The sequence below is a fragment of the Tenrec ecaudatus genome, chromosome 9, assembly GCF_050624435.1.
Source record: "Tenrec ecaudatus isolate mTenEca1 chromosome 9, mTenEca1.hap1, whole genome shotgun sequence".
In the NCBI taxonomy this organism is placed as follows: Eukaryota; Metazoa; Chordata; class Mammalia; order Afrosoricida; family Tenrecidae; genus Tenrec; species Tenrec ecaudatus.
In genome coordinates this window covers 49,712,992-49,734,706 of record NC_134538.1, presented here as the reverse complement: position 1 = coordinate 49,734,706, position 21,715 = coordinate 49,712,992, and the positions used below count along the sequence as shown (strand labels likewise).

Below are 21,715 nucleotides of genomic sequence, written 5' to 3'. Positions count from 1 at the left end.
ATCCCTCTTCCAATACATTTTCAAGTGAACTTTTCCTTTAAAACTTCCCATGAAGCACCATTCTACACCTCTTTGACCAATCACTGCCAACTGTTTAAGCAGTTTTACAAAGAGATGGAAAAAAGTCATTCTCTCCCCTCTAGAATAACTCAGAATTCACAAAGTAACTTTAAAAGTAAAGGCAAACTTTCATGTCCACTTACCCCTGGCAAGTCAGTTATCCCTCCAGTTGCCCCTCTAGGATTCTAGATAGCAAGTAGCTCTTCTGTGACGGTTACCTTTTTCTCTTTTTAAGGTGTGTTTTTTAAAAAACAAAGGCTAACATTTCTTCCCATTCTTCCCTCTCTTCCTCAGCAGGCTATAGAATATTGCTGCTCTGTCCCTCCTCTGTTACCTTTCACTTGGGTTAAACATAGCCCTTTATTTTCGCTTCCAAACCCTGTAAGCATCTCATCTCACAAAGGCTCTGTTCATGTTCTCAGGCTGCCTCAGCTCCCTGACATGTGCGTCATCAGAATGGAAAGGAATGTAAATCACATCACACAGAGACCCAAATACAAACGACTTTATAACCGTCTTACTTTTTCAAGACGGCATCATACAAGCTCCATATATTTTCCAGGATCAACTGTACAAATAAAGGTTTCTTTCCTTTGGCCTGTACAAAAGAACATTTAAAAGGTATTTTACATATTCATTCTGGATATCTCTATTACTGATACCTAATTTTTACTGGAAAATATTTATTCAGTAGTAAATCGGAGAAAATTTTTAACAATATACTCAACAGTCAAGGACCCACAATCAGTAATGATCCACTGTCCCATTCCTCTGATAGTCAAGGCCCCTGCAAACAAGGAGACCTTTTGGAAGTCATGGCCTGGCAGGGGCACACAAAGGACACCCTGCTGAACTGTACAGCACAGGTGGCTAAAACTTCCCGTGGAGCCCATCCTAGAAATGCAAATGCCCTTAAACATATGAAAAAGATGTTGAATTTGAAGAAAAGGTGAATTAAAAGGGAAAAAAGCTTATCAATATCTTTGAACCCACTATACACGATGGATATTCTCAGCTATGCTGAGGCATATAAATGGCTACTTCCTTTCTGAAGGGCTATTGGTAATAGGCATTAACCAAAAGCAAACTCACTGTCATCGAGTCAATTCCAACTTATAGCGACCCACAGGATAGGGTAGAACTACCCCTGTGGGTTTCTGACACGGTCACTCTTTATGACAGGCGTCCTCAAACTACATATATCCGGCCCGCCGGGTGTTTTGCCCCATTTTGTTTTTTACTTCAAAATAAGAAATATGCGGTATGCATAGGAATTTGTTCATTAAAAAAAAAAAACTGTAGTCCGGCGCTCCAACGGGCCTGAGGGACAGTGAACTGGCCCCGTTTAAAAAGTTTGAGGACGCCTGCTTTATGGGAGTAGAAAGGCTCATCTTTCTCCAGAGGAGCAGTTGGTGGTTTCAAACTGCTGACCTTACGGTTGCATATCACTGTATGAGTATGCTGAAGCAATGGGTATCAGCAGATACAAAGTCACTACCTTTGATGTCTGGTTAAAAAAAGACACCGCGAAGATGGATAAAAGCTTATGCCCAAAGAGGTATGTTATATCCACTTTGGTGACAATAGCAATACATTGGGGTGGGGGGCGCAACTATGCTCTTAAGACAAAGATACATAAATGATGACAGCGTCACAAAGAAAGAGATTACAGGAGCCTTATTATGTGACAGGATCTGTTCTGAAGACTGCATAGATCATTCACACAACTATCAAACTATCACAAGATAGATAATCCATCTATAAGATAATCCCTTTTTTTGAAGAGAAAACAGACACCAGACGCAGTTAGTCTACACTCACGGCAAGATTCAGATATAGAGCAGGGCTCTCACTCCTTGGCTACCAATTTTATAACACAGGCTCCTCTGAGTCAGAATTGACTCAGAAGCCAGTAAGTTTTGTTTTGGTTTTTTGGCTCATTTTTAAAGATGCTATTTATAAAAAGCTTTTAAGGACAAGGGAAGATAATGTTAATTGAAGGATGTATATAGCTACCTGAAAAGAATAAGAAAAATTAAAACTAAACAGTAGCTGAGTTGGCTTATTATTTTCTGCCCGGCAACTTTTGAATATAGGTAACTAACTAAAAAGAACATGCCTTACAAATTGAAAATAAATTCATAAAATCATGAACTTTACATTAAAAAACAAAAGTTTAAAGGAGTGTTTCCCAAAGTGGGTAATATAATCCCCAAGGGGGCGGGAGGTGGGGGGAGGATATAGAACCAATCCAGGAGTTTGCAAAACAGATACCTATACTTTATTCTGGATTATGGGTTCTACAACAGAAATGCTTCATTACCGGGGGCATTGAGTAATTTTATGGGGTGGTAGGTGAAGTGTGTTTGCTAACCCAAGCTCACTGAGGTTCTGTGATCCTGTCTGCAGAGGGGTAGGGGCACCCCTGCCTCTCCCACCCACACTGCAGGGTCACCGCAGGCAGTGAGATAAGGCCTATGTGGAGATAGTATGGATCATGCAGTCACGTCCTGAGGAGAAGGCTCATTATGGTGAGGAGGACACAAAAATGTACCATCCAAGCAATGTATCTTCACATGGTCAGGTTCTAAAAATTCTCTTCTAGTAAAAAAAGGAGTAAATATTTCAAAATGACAGTAAATGTCATCCTTTGCTCCTTAGACTTAACAGGGCTAAGAAATCTATTTACTCAATGCTTACACATAAGACTTAGGAGCCGTCAACAAATACGTACAGTTAAAAAGAACCGCACATGAACCACTCCAGCGTAAGTTCAAGCAGGATTACGTCTACTAATGGTGTCACAGAAAGAACAGGACCAAAATAAAAAGGACATGTGTCCCATTACCTGATCCACCTTCACGATCTTCTTAGCCTTCATATTTATATAATAATCTCCCCACAAGGTTTTCAAAAGAACTTCCTTTTTGATGCCAATTTTTTTACTGTAGATTTTGGCAAAGTGCTCAATTCTGAAAGAAAATCAAATTGTTAATAACAACAAAGTAACGCTATAGTGAGTACACCAGGAGCCTGCATGTTTCTGCTCCAGGTACCCCACATGTATGACCAACCAGTGCGTTCACCTATCCTATGAGGTAAATAGGTCGATTCTGACTCAGAGTGACCCTCCAGGACAGGGTAGAACTGCCCCTGCAAGCGTCCGACACTGTAACTTTATGGGAATAGAAAGCCTCATCCTTCTCCCATGGAGCAGTTGGTAGTTTCGAACCAACTGCTGACCATGTGGTTAGCACCCTAACGTGTAACTCACCTATTTCCTCTACTTCACAGAAAAAGAAGACGAAGCATTGAGCTAATACACAGCCAATGAATAAACAAGATAGGGATTCCAACCCAGCCTGGCTCCCATGCCCACGTGGTTGTGCAGTATTCTCTCCACTCAAATGTTAGAATACATGCTACCGCTCCATTCCTTGATCCTGCATTTGTACAACAAAGCTAAGGGGGCAAAAGCCAAGGAAATGCTTGTCACAAATACGCCAACACAAAAACCTTGTTTGAATCCTTCCCTGCCAGTGGCGTACAAAACAAACTCCACAGCCAGGGCCTACCAAAAAATGATTTTTAGCATCCCGGAATAAATGGGGAAAATACACAGTTTCTCGAAGCACATCGGCCTGCAGAGAAACCAGCAAAGCCCAGGCACGGTACAGAATCACTTGACAAAGGAGAAAAAACAAGCCCAAACAAACTCACAGCCACCGAGTAGCTACCGACCCCGCAGCCCTGGCACAGGGGAAGGAAATGCCTTCTCCAGCCCTCAGCTACAACTCAGAGCAGCCCAGCTGGAGGGAGGAGCCAGAGGAGGACTAGGAGGCTGGGCAGAGGCCAGTACGACATTGTGTAAGAACAAGGAAAGCAAAGTGCATCAGGCAGCAGCTCAGAAGCAAAAGCAGACTAGAAGTGATTGGGGATAAAGACCCAGTGTCTTCTCTCACAGAAGGCCAAAGGAACACAATATTCCCAATTAGAAATGAAAATCCAAATGAAACAAGGGCTCCACACAGTTCATGAAATCTCCGTCAAGTCCATTTTCCCTGCTTTCGAAGCTCCCTCATAGAGGTTACAGGCGCAGACACCCCACAGCTGGCCTCCAGGGTCCAGTACTTTCTACATTGGCTTGTTGTCATAATCTCGATTTCCCCCTTGAATCAATGATTATTCATTTAGTTTTTTATCAACATTAGAAAGCTGGCTTCCTGCAGTGAAGCACACTAAGAGCAAGGCAGTCAGTCTTCTTCACAACTGCAAGTCAGGAGGCTGTAGTCTTTCTCTGCCTTTCCATTTGCCAAGGCCTGATTTTGCCAGGAAGCCTATGACCCTGCTCACAGCTGGGTAAGGAGCCTCCACGTCTAACCTGCAGATCCAAACCAGGACCCACAGCCAGGTGCTAGGGTTACGGGTGGAGGGAAGCACTGGTTGACCAGGGAGCCTGCGCTGGGGGTCATGCCCTAGGGTCTCACCGAATCTAATCTCCATGCCAGCAACCTGAGCAGAGGGCTCAAACGAGAGATGGTGGCAATGAGCCCATCAGACTGCCAACATTTTCACATAGAACTCTGGGGTTTTGCCTACCATAGGACCAATTTCTATACACTGGCACTTAAAATAAATTCCAGTGTTATATACTTATATGTTCATATGACATAGGTGCCTGTGTACTTGACCCATGAACAGTCTTAGAGTGAAATGCTAGATTCCTCCACAAACTATGTGCCTGACAGCTTCTTGATATCTACTTATAGTTAGTTCTATTTTTATCTCATGCACTTTTTTTTTTGCTGATGATTGATATACAAAACTTACCTTTTAACCACTGAAAGCTGTCAACTATCAATATACACTGATCTTTATGCCTAATACAATCTTCACAAATTCTACCTTGAAGTTCATATTGCCAAATCTACTTTAACACCTCTGACCTACGTTTGGGTGTCTAGCTTCCCTCCAGTGGATTTCATGTTCATTTCTTTTAGGCAAATAACTAGAACTTTTTTTTAAATGAAATGTCTTTCTTTTAAAATATGTTATCTCCTTAAGAGGGGATTTCATACATTTATCACTTCACAGTTTTGACTGGTTAGGTTTCTAGAACACTCTCTGCTCATATTTCCAGAATCGTTTTACACTTCAACTTAGCCAAAAGGTCGAGAAGCAATAAGGGTTTTTTGAAAGTCTGATTTGTGCTATTTAGACTTTATATATTTTCTTTATCTTGCAGTGGTACATGTGATATTCTGTTTTTAATTCCGTAAGTGGTAAACTTGAAGATTTCCATAAGCACTTTTATCAAAACCACCAATTCTAAAAAATGTAGCTCATTTGCTTAGCCCACTCGTCTACTACTTATTCATATATGCATACTCACACATGCACAAAATCTTTCAACAGCCTTGATTTTTATCCTGTTCATGCTTTTTGATCCTCCAATTATCACAAAATTTTCTTACTGATAACAATGTTTGTCGATTTAGTGATTTATTGACACTCTTGTCATGGGTGGCTTATAATTTTCACTGCCAGTTTTGAGCACAACTGCTCCATTACTGAATTGTTTTAATCCATTTCCGCTTCATCTGAGAGTAACTTTAAGCATGAGCCTCAGAAAAGAGCCACAAAGCACATTTACCAAGACTTTACTGACTGCCTATCTTTTGCCTAGCCGCCTCAACGAAAACTCAGCCAAGGAGGAAATTGCTGGGCCTTTCTGCCCTCCACGCTACCCACTGGATTAATGTTATAACCCAGAGTCTCAGTCCGTGGTGCATAAAGACAAAAAAGCTCTTATGAAGGATTTTTCATTCTCTCTCTTTTTTTGTCCCTACACATGAAGGTTGGGCCTTAGTTCTACTGACCTAAAACAGCAATTTGAATCTGGCTGCCACTCACCCAAGTCAATATGCGTCTGTGCTTTGCAGAGATGTGCCTGCATTGACATCTACCACGGGAACCGACACGAGCATGCACAGTCACACTGTATCCAGGCCTGCTCCGAGAGAGTGATAGGGGCACCTTCCTGACTTGGATGTGTACTCAGTTCCCAGCTTCCAGGACACAGACAGATTCAGCCTTTCCCAGTTCTTGAGGGATCAGGAAAGCAAAATCCTTCCCATTCCCACTTGGGCTTTATGCCCACCACACATCTTCCCATGCAGTCAGCTATCAATGTGCTGAGAAAAAGGGCTAGCAGATCTCTAAATAGGACATGCTCGCTCACTGAAATGGAGAGGTTCTAAAAGTCTGAAAAGGCACGAGAGATACGGGAAGCACAGTTATTCTATCCACTCAAGCCTCTGCCTATCTCTTGTTCACAACGAACACCCCTGAGGTAGTTAGTTTATTGTGCCAACCTGGCCGATAAACACGTGTGGGGTTAATTGAAGGGAGGAGAGATAAATGGCTCAGTGAGCCCCCCCTTTAAAGTTCTCAGGTCTCTTGCTTTGTGATGGTCGGACCAGGGTGTGGCTGCCTTAGCCAGTTCCCTGCTTCAGCTGGCAAGGCTCACTTCCTGCAAGACATCCCCAAGGAGAAGCCACATGGACCTACCCCAGTGCAGCCCTGTGTGGAGGGCCCTGCCAGTGCAGAGATGCTTACATGTTCACTGACTCAGCTTTCCTCCTGCAGTCAGCATCATTGTGTCTGTTTTGTGAGATGGAGGAGGACTTTGTGGATTGATGTCAGACATATGGGTTACTGGGTTAATGTTGGACTTGTGGGCTTGGGCAGCACTGGGTTGGGATGTTATCTTGATGCACACTTATAAAACTCTTTATATAAAATTCTCTCTTATACATGAGTTTCTGTAGATTTGTTTCTTCAAAGTACCCAAGCTAACACAATCCCCTAAGTTAAGAGTTTGAGAATCATTCGTGGAGAACGTGAACACTGTTCTGAAAGTGACTGCAAGATAAGGACAAGCTCCCCACCTGGTGGCTCCCTAGCAAAATGCTCCCCAATGACGAAGTCAACAGGTCACACTTTGTTCCGGACTCAAAGAATCACTACTAAAATGATGAAAAGAAAGCTACAGGATGAGAGAAAATAAAGCTACCATTTATAGTCACCCGGTGTGTGTCTGCGTGCATCTCAAAATTCAACAGTGACAAAATAATCAAACAGGAAGTGAACAAAACCTGGACAGACATGCTATTCCCTGTGTGCACGGCAGCAAATTAGCACATGGAAAAACTACACTGAGGAAATGCAAAGTAAAAGCATAATGAGATATGACTATACACCTAGATACAAAACAGTGACAACAGCGAGGATGCTGAGAAACTGGCCGACTGTTGCACTGGTGGTGGTAACGCGAAGGGATACGGCAGTCCTGGAAAATAGTGTGGTGGGGGCTTTCTAAGCAACCAACCACCATACAGCCCCAGGTGCACCCCTGGACATTTCTCTCAGAGATGTGAACGCTCACTCACGCACGCGCACCCACACACAGCCAACCATGCGCAGTTACTTATAATAGCCAAAAATTGGAATCAACAAGTGAATGGTAGTCAATCACAACATGAAATAATACTTAACAATCAAAAGGAACAAATTACTGCCAAATGCAACAATTTACATAAATCTCTGGAGAATTAGGCAAAGTGGTATCAGCCAATTCCCAAAGGTTACACACTGTATGACTCCATTTATAGACTATTCTTGAAATGACAGAATGATGAGGCCAGATGGGTGGTTGCCAGCTATTAAATAGGTGGGGATGGGCTAGAGAAGGGCAAGGGTGACTACAAAAGATCACCACCTTGTGGCGACGGAAATATGTTGTGTCTTTACCGTATCATGGTGTGGTTACTGGACTATAGTTTTATAAGATGGTATCATTGTGGGGCAGTGTATAAAGGATTCCGTTTCTTTCCCTGGATTATTATCATTGCATGTTAATCAATCAATATTTCAAATTTTGAAGTTTAACATAAAATGTCCATTTCTGTAAAACCCAAAGATATTTCATTAGACTCAACCACACTTACCCGAAGCCCCACCCATCTATTGCGCTTGTAAACACCACATTCCCCTGATCTGGGGAGAAGTAAAGGTGCGAATCATCTGTGTCCTCCAAGCCAGTGCTCCAATCATACACCTGCTCTCCTTGTTCAGAACTGGGATTCATTTTGGCCTCAGTCTCTCTCTCTGCTCTTTCTTCTAGGACTTTAGAAGTAAAAAGAGTTCCCGTGAGTGCATTGATCTAGGAGAGAGAAGGAAATGGCAGAATGTCATTCAGATGCTTAGCACGCACATGGTAGGAGACACATGGACTAAGCCTTCTAGGGCTAGAATCATCAACGACAATTTGGGCTCATTATTAAGTGCACATGGACGGAGTTAACATTTACAGTCAATGATTAACTTTTAGCTACATGCTATCAACTCATTCTTCTCAAATCCAGTAGAACTAAATTATGGGCTGTGAAAGGTCACTTTGTAATTATTATTATTAGTAATATGTCAAATCCTTACCTTGGATTTCAGTATGCGACCATGGTGTCACTAGGAATCCTATTTTCTCTCTCTTTTTTTTTTTTTGCATGGCTCTTTTCAGTTTATTGCATGAAGGAGTTACACTAGTCCAAGTTAAAAGTGGACCCCAAATGGTTACATCATACAAGCTGTGAGGTTTTAAACTTGTGACAAGGGACAGTGGGAATTTTCTATTCATTGCAAGGAAATCCTAACTTAAGCTTCCGTGAGCCACAAGCACTTAAAACCCATGAACCTTCAGCTGGTCGTCCTTAGCCAGTCCAATCTCTACAAGGAACTGGCATATGTTCTTGCGCTGGTCACCCTGGAGCTGAGTCACTTCTCCATATTCTGGATGCTCAATCACAGTACCACTGCAGGCAAATTTCTTCTTAAAGGCCTTCACTAGCTTCTTTTTGTCGTAGTCATCAGCGATCCCTTGGACAGTGGTCAGGGTCTTCCTGCCGTTGCGCTGTTGAATTCTTATATGGATATAGTCCTCGGTCCCCGCAGGAAGCAGGTCATCACCCTTACTTGCATCAGCAAAGGGGTCAAAAGAGTGGAGGTTCTGGATAGCGGACATATGATACAATTCCTTTTCCTCAGTGGAAACGGCCTGTGGAAGGCGGCGGCTGGAGAAGGCGGGCAGGGGGGACGGAGCGTCGGGAAGTGAGGGGGCTCGAGGGGGAGGCTGCTGAGTCCTCGGAGGCGGCTCAGTGACTGGGGCCAGGAATCCTATTTTCTAACCTGCTCATCCTGGTTTGTAACTTCAGTCACCTCCCTCTCTCAGTTCTCACATCAGCTGTTTGAAACTGTTAACACTCTTGAGGCCTCTTTCCAGCCTCTAACTGCCAACCTCTAACAACCCACATGGCACCCGCACAGCAAGGGAGAACTGCCCCTTTGGGTTCCCAAAGCTGTCATTTGCAGGCACAGTCACCTCTTTCGCCCATAGAACTGCTGGCTTTGAACGGCCAACCTTTCAGTTAACAGTCAAGTGTTAGTTACTGGACCATCGGAGCTCTTTATTCCAATCTATAAGCCTGTTCACATCTGCAAACACTGCTGACCCTTCTCCTCCCAGCTCACGGGGAAGGAAGGGGTCTTTCATCTTTGCTGGTCTCTGTCTGTCCCTACCAGAAACTACTTGCCAGCACTATTTGCCACTGCTCTATCGGGATCATTGCCTCCTTTAGCAAACAAGTATCCATCTCATCAATGGGTTTCCAGAGTCTTGACAAGAAAAAGTCCAAACTCCTACTCGTGGTATGCAATGCTAAGCCAAAGTAGCCCCCGCCGTAACAGGACCAAATTCCCCAGCTATGCCCAACTAGCAGTCCTTGAAGGCGACAGCACACCATGCTTCTTCTTGCCTTTGTGACTGGCCGTCCATTCTTTCTTGTTCACAGCCTTCTCTAATTCTCTGCTTCGCAAAGGCCTACCTTTCAAAATTTCCACGATGGGACTTTTCCAAACTCTCTCCTCTTCACCCATCTGGGCTAGGTGGCCTTCATCTGTGCTTTCCAATCATGCCCAGTGCTTATCCCACTCCTGCCTATCTCCTAACTACTGATCTCCCTGACCACACTGTGAGCGCTCTGAAAAGGGAGACTTGAGCTTGTCCATCTCCATATTCACAATACACAGTGCACAATGAACTTGAAAGAATATATTTATTCAGCTTATATACTATATACTCATGTGCTTGCTGAATAAATAAATGAATGAATGCTTGGGTAAAACTCCAACTAAAGACAGGAAATAAAAAACCAGATAATCGCCAACTACTAAGCATCAAACAAGAGTGTGCTAAAAACCAATGTCCAAGCTTTAAACTGAAGAGTGCTTCCAGGGACTAAAAAGGGCTCCAGGGAGCATGTCTGTCCCATCATTTTTGTTGTAACATGATGACTCCAACATATATAAATGGTGCATGATTCTTACATGACTCCAAACACATATAAATATATAGGGGAATATTCTGAAGCAATACTTCATACACAACTCTACAATCCCCTTGTAACTCATTGAGCCCCAATTTTTAAAACCCTGAGGTAAAGGATAAGATACCTGTTCTAAAATATTCTTGAGGTGAGAATAGGCCTCCTGTGGGGTAAATTTCAGCTCCACTATCAAGCGGTCAAGCTTATTAATCACTAAAACTGGACGGATGTTTTCAAGCCAGGCTTGCCGTAGAACTGCCTGTGTCTAAAAGAAACAGAAACAAAAATGTCAATTTCCTCAAATGAAATAGCCAAAGCACATGAGAAGCCCTTGGTTAGCAGTCACCACATCGCCACCACCTTTACTGCGCTCTTACTAGGCCAGGCAGATGCCAGGATTCACGACAGCACAGACGGACTCAACACAGCAGGTAAGAAAGGGCCCTAGCCTTCTGCAAGGGACAACTGCAAATGACAATTTAAGGATGGAATAAATAATGTAGACCAGGAACATGGAAATTATATCCTTTTAGTATTCACCCAACACACAAAGAAGAGTTGAGTAGACTCATATTCCTCTATTTTTGGTTGTTGTTCCTATCAACATTTTGTTGGCATTGTTTTCTCTCCTCTTATCCAGGAAATATTACATACATAATGACAAAAGAAATATATACATACACACATATATACATATATATGAGCTTCAAAAACTTAGTGGAAAAACTCTATTACCTTGAAAATTCTATTCATCCATGAACTTTTTGAAGTCCCCTCATATGTGCAGAATTTACATAATCATAAAACAAACATGCTACCAGGACACGGGCCAAAAATAAGACATTCTCCTGGAGTCCCCAGTGTACAACTCCCTAAGTGAAAACTCCCTCTCTTAGAGCAGCAGTTCTCAACCTGGGGGTCACAACCCCTTTGGGGGTCAAACGGCCCTTTCACAGGGGTTGCCTAAGACCTTATTTCCGATGGTCTTAGGAACCGAGACACCGCTCCTCTATCTGTCTCCAGGCAGGTGCGCCCACATACAGACAGGCCCACATACAGACAGGCCCACAAGTGGGGTCAGCACAACATGAGGAACTGTATGAAAGGGTCGCAGCGTTAGGAAGGTGGAGCACCGCTGTCCTAGAATTAAGCACTGTTCTAAAAGTATTCATTTCACTTAGCTTGTCAGGATGCCTAAAAGACTACAGATGAACTTGGAGACAGCAGGTTCAGATTGCTACAATAAATTAAGAAAGTGTGTCATACAAATTTTTTTGCTTTGGAACTGGAAACACAAGGGAATCCAGGGCGGATGATCCCTTCAGGACCAGTGGTGCGAGTGGTGATGCCGGGAGGGTGGGTTGGAAAGGGGGAACCGATTACACGATCTACACATAACCTCTCCCTGGGAGACACACAACAGAAAAGTGGGGGAAGGGAGACGTGGGACAGAGCAAGATATGACAAAATAATAATTTATAAATTGGCAAGGGTTCATGAGGGAGGGGGAAGAAGGGAGAGAGGGGCAAAAATGAGGACTTGATGCCAGGGGCTTGGGTGGAGAACAAATGTTTTGAGAATGATGAGGGCAATGAATGTACAAGTGTGCCTTACATAATTGATGCATGCATGGATTGTGATAGAAGTTGTATGAGCCCCTAATAAAATGATTTTTTAAAAAGGAGCTGATACCAAGGGCTCAAGTAGCAAGCAAATGTCTTGAGAATGATGATGGCAACAAATGTACAAATGTGCTTGATACATGGATGTATATATAGATTGTGTTAAGAGTTGTACGAGCCCCAATAAAATGATTGGTTAAAAAAAAGCTAGAGAAGTTTAGTTTTGGAATAGGTTATAGAAAATAACAGTTTCTACTCTGTAATTCTTTAAAGAGCTTACTCAAATAAATACATGCTTTAAAAAAACACAAATTAGGAAGCAGATGATAAAAGGTGACATTCTTTTTAAGGTGAAATATAAGACTTCAAAAGGTTATTAAAATAAATAATCTTAGAGAGCTATGTTGAGCTCACCCTGATCAGAGCTGCATCTTCCCTCTGGCCAGAGGGGTGATCCTTTCCAACTTTGGAGGGACACTGGAAGACACTGAGCACAGATATGGAAGACCAAGAAAAGGAAGGGGAAGGAGTGGGAGTGTGTCAGAGAGAGAGAGAGAGAAAGAGAGAGTGTGTGTGTGTGTGTGTGTGTGTGTGTACACACACATGCAGGGGCGAGAAGTCTAGACTAAAAAGTCAACAGAAAAGAATTGCTCCTATCCAGGACAAAGCTAGTTCAGTATCTTTCTATCAAGTCTCTTGCAATCTTCAGAAGCCTTTTCTATTAGAGTGAAACATCTAGATCTTTCCAAAGCTCAACGTTCCTCCCATTCTTGGTGAGTCTGCCTCTCGGGACATCACAGACACATCAAGCCCAAGTATCTGAAGTTAGTCCCCATCTCTACGATCCCCTCAAGACAGGGTGCTCACTCCCTACTATATCCTGGACTATCCTCAAAGGGGAAATGTGGAACCAACTGTGTGATGGTCAGTGACAACGGCTGGAGTGGAACAGTGTACGAGAGTTCCTACCTTCTGCAACCCGTTAAGGCTCTTCCCATTACAGTTCCGTTACCTGTGGACAGACTCCTTCCACGGCATCTACCACAATGATGCACCCATCACAAATGCGAACAGCTGTGGATACTTCTGAGGAGAAATCCACGTGTCCTGGAGAGTCTATCAGGTTAATCAGGTACTCCTCACTACCTGCAACAAAATTTTTAAAAAGACATATGCAGATATGCAATACTCATCCTCAAGGAATCGGGAGCAAGATGTATAAGAAGCTAAAAGCTCAATCAACAGATCCCATTCCAATTTCAGAATTCCTCTTATCAACACTACTGATTTTAAGTAGCACCTCTGTAAATGTTAAAGAACGGTATGATTCCAATAGTGACCACCACGGGCTAGGAGTCTACTGGGGAGTGGGCGCCATGCTGAATATGTTTCAATATGCTAACAGTGCGTGCACTAGTGAATCCTTACAATAGTCCTATGAGATAGTCCTATTCCCATTTTACAGAACAGGAAACTGAGACGCAGGAGACCAATGCCGAAGGGTGTGACCAAGATTTAGATTCAATTAGCACAAAAACACTTCTGGAGTGGGTCCTATGTACCAAGTAGGTATGGCACGCAAAAACAAGCCCCTTAATTCTCACAGTAGCCTGCATTGAGATGAGCTGAGCGTACAGCAAGGGAGTCACCTCATCCTGCTTTGGCCAGTTTTAGGACTACATCCCTTCAAACCATTAGTCTCAGGCAGACCCTAACAACTGGTCACCTGAGGCTGTGGAGATTTGACATTAAAGCATAAAGAAGAAAATGGTGCAGAAAAATAATAGTACTTTAGAATTTTACATTCATTCCCCAATTACCCTTCAATTAGATAGGATTCTCTGAGAGGCAAAATCATCTGACTGCTCAAGTAACTGCAGAGACACATTACTTTTGTTCCTCCCTTTAATTCGGTGTTTACCAACTTCAGTGGGCTCAGGACTGAAGATGATGATGCATAGGCTGTTTAATGGGTTTTCTTGGGGAATGTTAACCTCTTAATTTCTGCCTGTCATACAGAGGATATGCATAAAACAATAACACAGCCACTACGGCCAGAACCCGCATCTGTGGTTTCTCTGCTTGTGCGCAGCACTGTGGGAAACACTTTGTGGACGTTAGCTAATGTTTGCTTGCACTGGCCTTTTACAAGAAGCCCTGGGGGCGTAGTGGGTTATGAGCTCCTAACCTCAAGCAAAGTCAGCAGTTCGGACCCACCAGTCTACAAGAAAAAGAGAAGGCTTTCTGTGTCCGTAAAGATGTATCATCTTGGAAACCCACAGTGGGGTTGTACTTGGTCCTATAGGTTCACGATTCAACTCTAGCTGTGAGTTTGAATGTTTTGTTTATTTAATTTTCAGTAATTACCACCATTGGCCCTGTTTTATAGAACACAAAAACATCCGCTGAGAACCCGGCCTGAGGTCAATTACCTGAGATCAAACCATTCACAGTGGTAGACCATCTAACTCGGGTCTTCCATCTCCTGCACTCCACTCCATAAGCAGCACGCGCGGGCGGGGTGGCAGTGAGTGGCAGCCCACATGCTAAGATTCACCGGGCTGTGACTCCCTGAAGCCCACAGTGCACGGGGGCTCCGTGAGAGGAACGCCAACTGCAGGCAAACACCGGCTCTTCTCAGCCCCTGCTTTCCAGGGCTTTTCATGCAAAGGGTTTCGCATGGCCTCGGGCTCTCTGCACCCACCAGAAAAGCTTTTAACATTTCGGCTTGTTTTTTTATTAAGGCTTCTCTCTGTTTCATTTTGCACCTGTTGCTAATGTTTCGGTACAGGAAATTTAGAATGAGTGACTCTAGATGAATGGTTTCTTGTCTGGCAGGGGAAATTGTGGGGGTGAGAAATGGGGAGCTAATAAAGAGTATAAGAATTGATTAAATTAATTGTAGTAACATTGTACAACTCTTCTTGAAATGACTGAACTACTGAATTGTATGGCATGTGGATTATGTTCCAATAAAACTGTTTAAAAATGAGATAAAATCAGCTTCTCATTTTCCCCTCCCTCCCCTGCCCTTCCTCCCTCTTGAACCCTTGATCATTTATAAATTATTCTTATTTTTTCATGTCTTACACCCACCGATGTCTCCCTTCACCCACTTTTCTGCTGTCCATCACCCTGGGAGGGGGTTATAGCTAGATCATGGTAATCGATTCCCCCATTCTCCCACCAGCCTTCCCCTTCCCCTCTTGGTATGGCTACTCTCAATACTGGTCCTGAGAAATTTGTCTGCTCTGGGTTTCCTGTGTTTCCAGCTCTTATCTGTACCCGTGTACATCCTCTGGTCTAGCCAGGTTTATAAGGTAGAATTGGGGTCATGATAGGGGGAGTGGAGAAGCATTACAGAACTAAAAGCTTGAGGGTAAACAAGCAGCCATCTAGCCCAGAAGCAACAAAGCCCACATGGAAGAAGCACACCAGCCTGTGTGATCATGAGGTGTCAAAGGGATCAGGTATCAGGCACCATCAGAACAAAAAATTTTACCACAGTGAATGTGGGGGGGGGGGGGTGGAGTAAAGACCCAAAGCCCATTTGTAGGCCACTGGAGATTCTCTGGAAGAGGTGTCTCAGGGAGGAGACAAACCAGTCAGGGGGCAGTATAGCAAGGATAGAGCATACAACTTTCCTCTAGTTACTAAATGCTCCCCCCCAACCTCCACTATCATGATCCCAATTCTACCTTGCAAGTCTGGCTGGACCAGAGGATGTACACTGGTACAGACAGGAACTGGAAACAGGGAATCCAGGGTCGATGAACCCTTCAGGACCAGTGGTGTGAGTGGCAATACTGGTTGCGCGTAGAGGAGGGTGGGTTGAAAAGGGGGAACCGATTACAAGGATCTAAGGGGATGGACAACAAAAAAGTGGGTTAAGGGAGACGTCGGACAGGGCAAGATATGACAAAATAATAATTTATAAATTATCAAGGATTCATGAGGGGGAGCATAGAGGGGGGAAAATGAGGACATGATGCCATGGGCTTAAGTGGAGAGCAAATGTTTTGAGAATGATGGGGGCAATGAATGTACAAATGTGCTTTATACAATTGATGTATGTATGGGTTGTGATAAGAATTGTATGAGCCCCTAATAAAACGATTTTAAAAAATCCAGGAACTTAAAAAAAAGAGAGAGAACTAAAGGAAAGTTGTATTTTTCATCAGTGCTCTACTGCACCCTGACTGGCTCATCTCAGTCAATGAGAAGCTGATACCAAAGGGCTCAAGTCAAAAAAAATGTTTTGAGAATGATGAGGGCTCAACAAATGTACAAATGTGCTTGACATATGGATGGATGGATGGATTGTGACAGGAGTTGCTTGAGTCCCCAATAAAGTGTTATTTTAAAAAATAAATTAAATCAGGAAATAACAAAGTTCCAACCCGAGAGGGCTGTGGGTATTTCAAATAAAATCGAGGCAGTCAAATAACGGCCCTCAGACAAAGTCCACTGTGCCTAAGAGGAGCCTCTCTCTCACTGTGGGTCTCAAGAAATCAGGCTCCACTGAATAAACCACGGAAAACAAGCACGTCTAACATGGCCCAGGGTCCTATCAGCTCTCACCAGATAAAATGAAAGCGTGACTCTTGAAGTCACTAAGTATTATCCCAGTCTAACCCCTTTGTTTTTGGCGGAAAGCCCTCACAAGTAAAGAGTCACCCAATGTAATAACAAGTTCTGGCACGCAGGACCTATCATGCTGCGGAGCTGTTTCTCACATCCTGGACTACTGTTTCCTTGGCAGCTAAGCAAACAGCCAGGCTTGCTCATTTGACCAAACTCTATGAGTGAGGTGAGGAGATCTCAAAGCACTTCCTTATCCTTTGTCTGACACTTCTGTGATCTGATACGGTTCTAAGTACAGCTGGCATATAAATAATAAACAAACAAAATGAAGCTCGCTGCCAAGGAGTGGGTGCCGACTCCTCACAGTAGTGTTAAAAGGAATCCAAAGAGCAACCTCACCCTTCCTACACAACAGTGCTCTGCTCTGTGACTGAGGGTTCAAAACCGTTAGGAAAATTCCAAAGGACTGAACAAATGAAAGCGCAGTGCGTGTCGGTGTACATTCCCTCATCGTCACTCCATTTCCATCAACCTCCCCAACCCTGTGCTGCCCGGCTGATTCCCACTCACAGCAACCCAAGAGGCAGAAGACAAGGGCCCGATGGCATCCCGAGGCTCGGGATCTTTAAGGAAGCCGAGTGCAGCAGCTTTCCCTCACAGAGCGGCGAGTGGATTCTAACCTCCGACCGTTCAGTTAGCAACCAAGCACTGAAACATGGTGCTATTGGGGCTCCTTTACAGAGCCCTTGAAAGTGAATCGAGAAGGGGTCACAGAACCTATGATACACCAAATGAGTTCAGTCTGAAGACATACAGACTGAAAACAAAATGTGAATCGAATGAACTTAATACAGCTGGTATGCAGGGAGAGATGAGTGACAACCTGGTGTGTGTGTGGGGGGGGGGGGGGGGCTCGGAGGTGCCCTGTGGTGAAGCAGCAAGCTCTCAAACAAACTCACTGCCATCGAGTCGGTGCCAATAGCGAGTCTGCTCCGTTTGGTTGAAATCCCGAGTGGCCGCATCGTATTTGACGATGAGGAAGGATAACGCTGTGCTCGACCGCACAGCCAACTAAGGCAGCAAGGCTCCTCTCAGAGCCAGGTCTCCGGGGGCTCTTTCACTACTTCTTCCACTCTAACCTTTCCCAGACAGCGTCAACCTAAGTCTCCAAGGCAGGAGAAGTCCAGCATCTATTTAAGGGAAAAAATCCATAAGCCTCTGCTGTGTGACTTTAGGCACATTAATCTTTTGAAAGGTTTGTTTCCTTGAATATAAAGTAAAATCCACTTATCTTGTGTGTGTATGTATGTATGAATCAAGTACAGAAATATACAGCAAAAAATAGTCAAGGGGTTTAAGCCGTACTAGCTATCATGATTATTATTGCTACGAGAAATTATAAATACATCTGGTGAAGTCATAAAACTTCTCAGATGCCAAATATTTTAAGTATCCTAAAATGATCTAAAAGCTGTGTATTGAACTCCCGTATATACTCACGTGTAAGCCGAGTTTTCGAGCACATTTTTCTGCAATTTTTGTGGTAAAATGAGGTGCCTCTGCCAAAATTCGGGTCGGCTTATACTCGAGTGTATACGGTAACTCTGTGGCTGCAACAATGGGCTTAAACTAAAACAGCTGTAAAGATGACGTAGGACTGGCATTGTTTTGCTCTGTTGTATGTGGGTTGGTTATGAGTCAAAATGGGCTCCACACTTAACCTAGACAGACATCTGGGGACAGAAACGTCTGCTCCTTTAGGTCCCAGGCATTTGGAAATACAGTAGAAACTCGGTTTATAAAAAATATACCAAAAATGTGCTGAAAAACTGGGGTTTGGCTTATACAAGTGTCAGTGGTGTCCCAGTGAGTTGTAACATCTCGCGGGTGACTGCCATTCCTCTGCTGTTCATTCAAAGCCCCGCTGACACTGCAGGGCTTTGAATGTTTGTTTACTCACATCTAACCAATCAGAGCCAGCCTATGACATGGATGGCTCCGATTCACTGAAGCACCTGTAGTGATTCACTTATGCCGGCAGCTGAACTGGTAAGGATGTGTCTGCAGCTGTGCTCCGTCTCTCCCCTCTGGTCTCTGTGTTAATTCACATCCTGCATTTCCCACCCTAGGCTTAAACTCGAGTCAATCAGTTTTTCTGGTTTCCCAGGTAATAATTGGGTATCTCGGCTTATACTCGGGTCGGCTTACATTCGAGTGTATACGGTAAATCTCTTCATTTCAGACAGCTGATCTCAACTGCTAAGCACCAATCCAAAGTTTTGTTTTGTTTTTCACATCCACAAAACTAAAAATTATATATTTTTTTAAAGAATGCATTAACAATGACTATAAGAAAAAAATTGTTCTAAAATTGATTATGGTAATGAGAGTATAACTCTTCTTGATATGACTGAACTATTGAATTCTATATGGGATTATGTGTCAATAAAAGTGCCTTAATTTTTTTTTTCTGTTTAAGTTATTGTAGGTTGGAAGATCCTGCAGTTAATTATGGTAGATGCCTTGCAGGTAATTTCTGCTGCGGATAAGCAGTTCCGTGCAGAGACTTTACTGCGCACACCGTCCTGGGGCAGTTTTAGTGTACACAACATCATTTCACAGGAGATGCGAGTGTGTCCCACCACCTGCCAATGCTATCTCCTCAGAGAACAGTTAAGACTCATGGCAGCGCTCCACTTCCAAGACCCTGATGACGCTCACGAGAGCACAGGAAGAAAGCGGATGAACAAACTGTACCTAAAATAGAACAGGTGCGAAAAACTCAAGTGACACAGGAAGACTTACACCTTGTGCAGGGGTCGTTTACCTTTCAATGTAGAAGAACACTGTATGTAGCAACCACCACCAGCAGCAATACAGCTGGAATCTGAGACAGGGGAGGCTGTGCTCAGCCACGGAGCTGAGTGGTACGAGGATATGTTCCTGAGTAAATGACTCATTTATGAGCATTTAACAATTATGAGCACCCCAACTATGGAATGACAAAGGAAGCCAGGTGATGCAGTGGTTCAGCTGCTAACCCTAAGGCTGACAGTTCAAGCCCACAGCTGCTCCAGGGGAGGTGAGATGAGGGCCACTGCTGCCATAAAGATACAGCTTTGGAAACTCTGAGGCACCTCTACTTGCCCTATATATAGTCTCAGTGAGTCTGAACTGACTCAATGGCAATGGAAGAGAGGGAGCCCGAATGTTTAAGAAAACAGCACGACTTTTCCTTTAGGTTTCAAACCAATAAATACAACTGAAAGTCAAAAATCAATATAGCCTGAGGTTGCTATGAGTCAAAATGGACTCATCAGCTGTGTGTCTGATAAAGCATAATACTACAAAGAGCACTACACTCATAAGCAGACAGTCTCATCTTTCCCTGGTGGGTCTGAACCGATGACTTTGTGTTGGCGGCTCAGTGGGCAGCCCAATATGCCACCAGGGTCCCTGGTGCTGGCGAGGAATACTGAAGTACCGAAAGAACGTCCACATCTGTGGGGGAAGTACAGCCAGAGGTCCCTTAGAGTCAAAGACGGCAAGACTTGGTCTCACATACTTTGGACATGCTGTCGGGAGAGACTAGTCCCCGGAGAAGGACATCATGGCTGGTATGGTAGAAAGAGGGGCAGGAGAACAGAGGGAGCCGCTGACAAGACAGACTTGACACAGTGACTGCAGGCTCCGACATGGGAACACAATGAGGGCAGTGCCCGACTGCACCAGTGTTGTAGTCTGTAGGACACAGGGTCGCGAAGAGCCGGAACCAATTTGACAGAACCACCACCACCAAAACTCAACCAAGAGGCTCCCTCTGCAGCAGACTGCCACAACAAGAGGTGGGGTGGTTGGCTCCGATGGCATAAGTGTCAGAGCGGAGATGTCAGCCAAGAGGGAGGGAGCAATGGTCCGGAAGCGTCGATGAATCGTGAGCAACAGAGCTTTGGTTGCTGTGGCTGCACAAGTTCATCCCTAGACTCTTCCAGACTTGCCTTTAACGTGAAGCAAACTAGACCAGTTGGTTCCCCTAACTCACATCACGGTTTTCCTAGCTCACACTAACCCACTTCAATCACTCGGTACCAGGACTACACCTTGCATTTTGGCTTCCCTCAGAACTTGCTCACCTTTGAAGGCCTGCTGCACAGCCCATAAATCAAGTGATGACATGTCACAGTCTTCCTGCTTCTACTCAATGGAAGGGAGCACCAGATTAAGACTCTGGAGTGGAAAACTGGCTTCTGGGAGCCCACATAAAGGTTCTGCACCTAGTCTAGAACCTCTTCCTGCTGTGTCACCCCGGAGGGGAGGCACTCCCATCAACCCGCGTGCTATCCCAACACGTGTGGTGCCCACCGTCACCGCAGCTGAGTAACAGCAAGATCACTGTAACTAGAGAGGGAGACGAACCATGTAGGGAGCGTGTGCTTCAAAACAAGGTAAGTACATACGTACACACAAAGGGGCTTAAGAAGTTCATGGGAAAATCCCACGATCTGTTCATTCTATTTCTCCACTAACTTTTTAAAGCCCCCTCACAAACATAGAATGCGCACGTGTATACGTGTGTGCATGTATCCATAAACAGTTGTGTGGTGTGACTTTTTCAACATTATGCCTCTTTGAGGTTGGTTTCTTTAAACATAAAATAAGTTATTGACTTTTTTTGTTGGTGAGGGTCAAGCGCAGAAATATACAGAAAAAGTTAGGTGGTTTATGCAGTACCAGATATTATGGCTGTTACCGCTAACAGAAATTATAACCACATCCAGGGAAGGCGTGTAACACTTCTAAGGAGGCCTGTTTGAGAGTGCTCCTGAGTGTCACTTAGCTGCACTCAAGGGTTGTGTATTGAACTACTATAGCAAATTGCGTTTTCAATGTGTGTACGTGCAAGAAGGCTTCGAAGGTTTATGGAAAGATGGAATGAAAAGATAATGGAAGCCCCCTTGTATATGCATAAAGGTGTGCATGTGTGTTTAAGAAATAAAACTATACATGTAA

The 21,715-nt window shown here is 44.0% G+C and overlaps 1 protein-coding gene and 1 pseudogene across 3 annotated transcripts in view; both read right to left on the bottom strand.

Annotated features, from left to right (window-relative positions):
- Positions 1-21,715, bottom strand: part of EFL1 (elongation factor like GTPase 1) — a 172,244-nt gene that overhangs the window by 125,999 nt on the left and 24,530 nt on the right. For all 3 annotated transcript variants that reach the window (XM_075558061.1, XM_075558063.1, XM_075558062.1), the window contains exons 5-9: positions 13,134-13,267; positions 10,627-10,764; positions 8,070-8,284; positions 2,909-3,032; positions 582-658 (exon numbers count right to left, since the gene is read on the bottom strand). In XM_075558061.1, coding sequence (XP_075414176.1) covers positions 582-658; positions 2,909-3,032; positions 8,070-8,284; positions 10,627-10,764; positions 13,134-13,267 — 688 coding nt within the window. The remainder of the gene's footprint in view (positions 1-581; positions 659-2,908; positions 3,033-8,069; positions 8,285-10,626; positions 10,765-13,133; positions 13,268-21,715) is intronic.
- Positions 8,629-9,139, bottom strand: LOC142456345 (eukaryotic translation initiation factor 1 pseudogene; annotated as a pseudogene).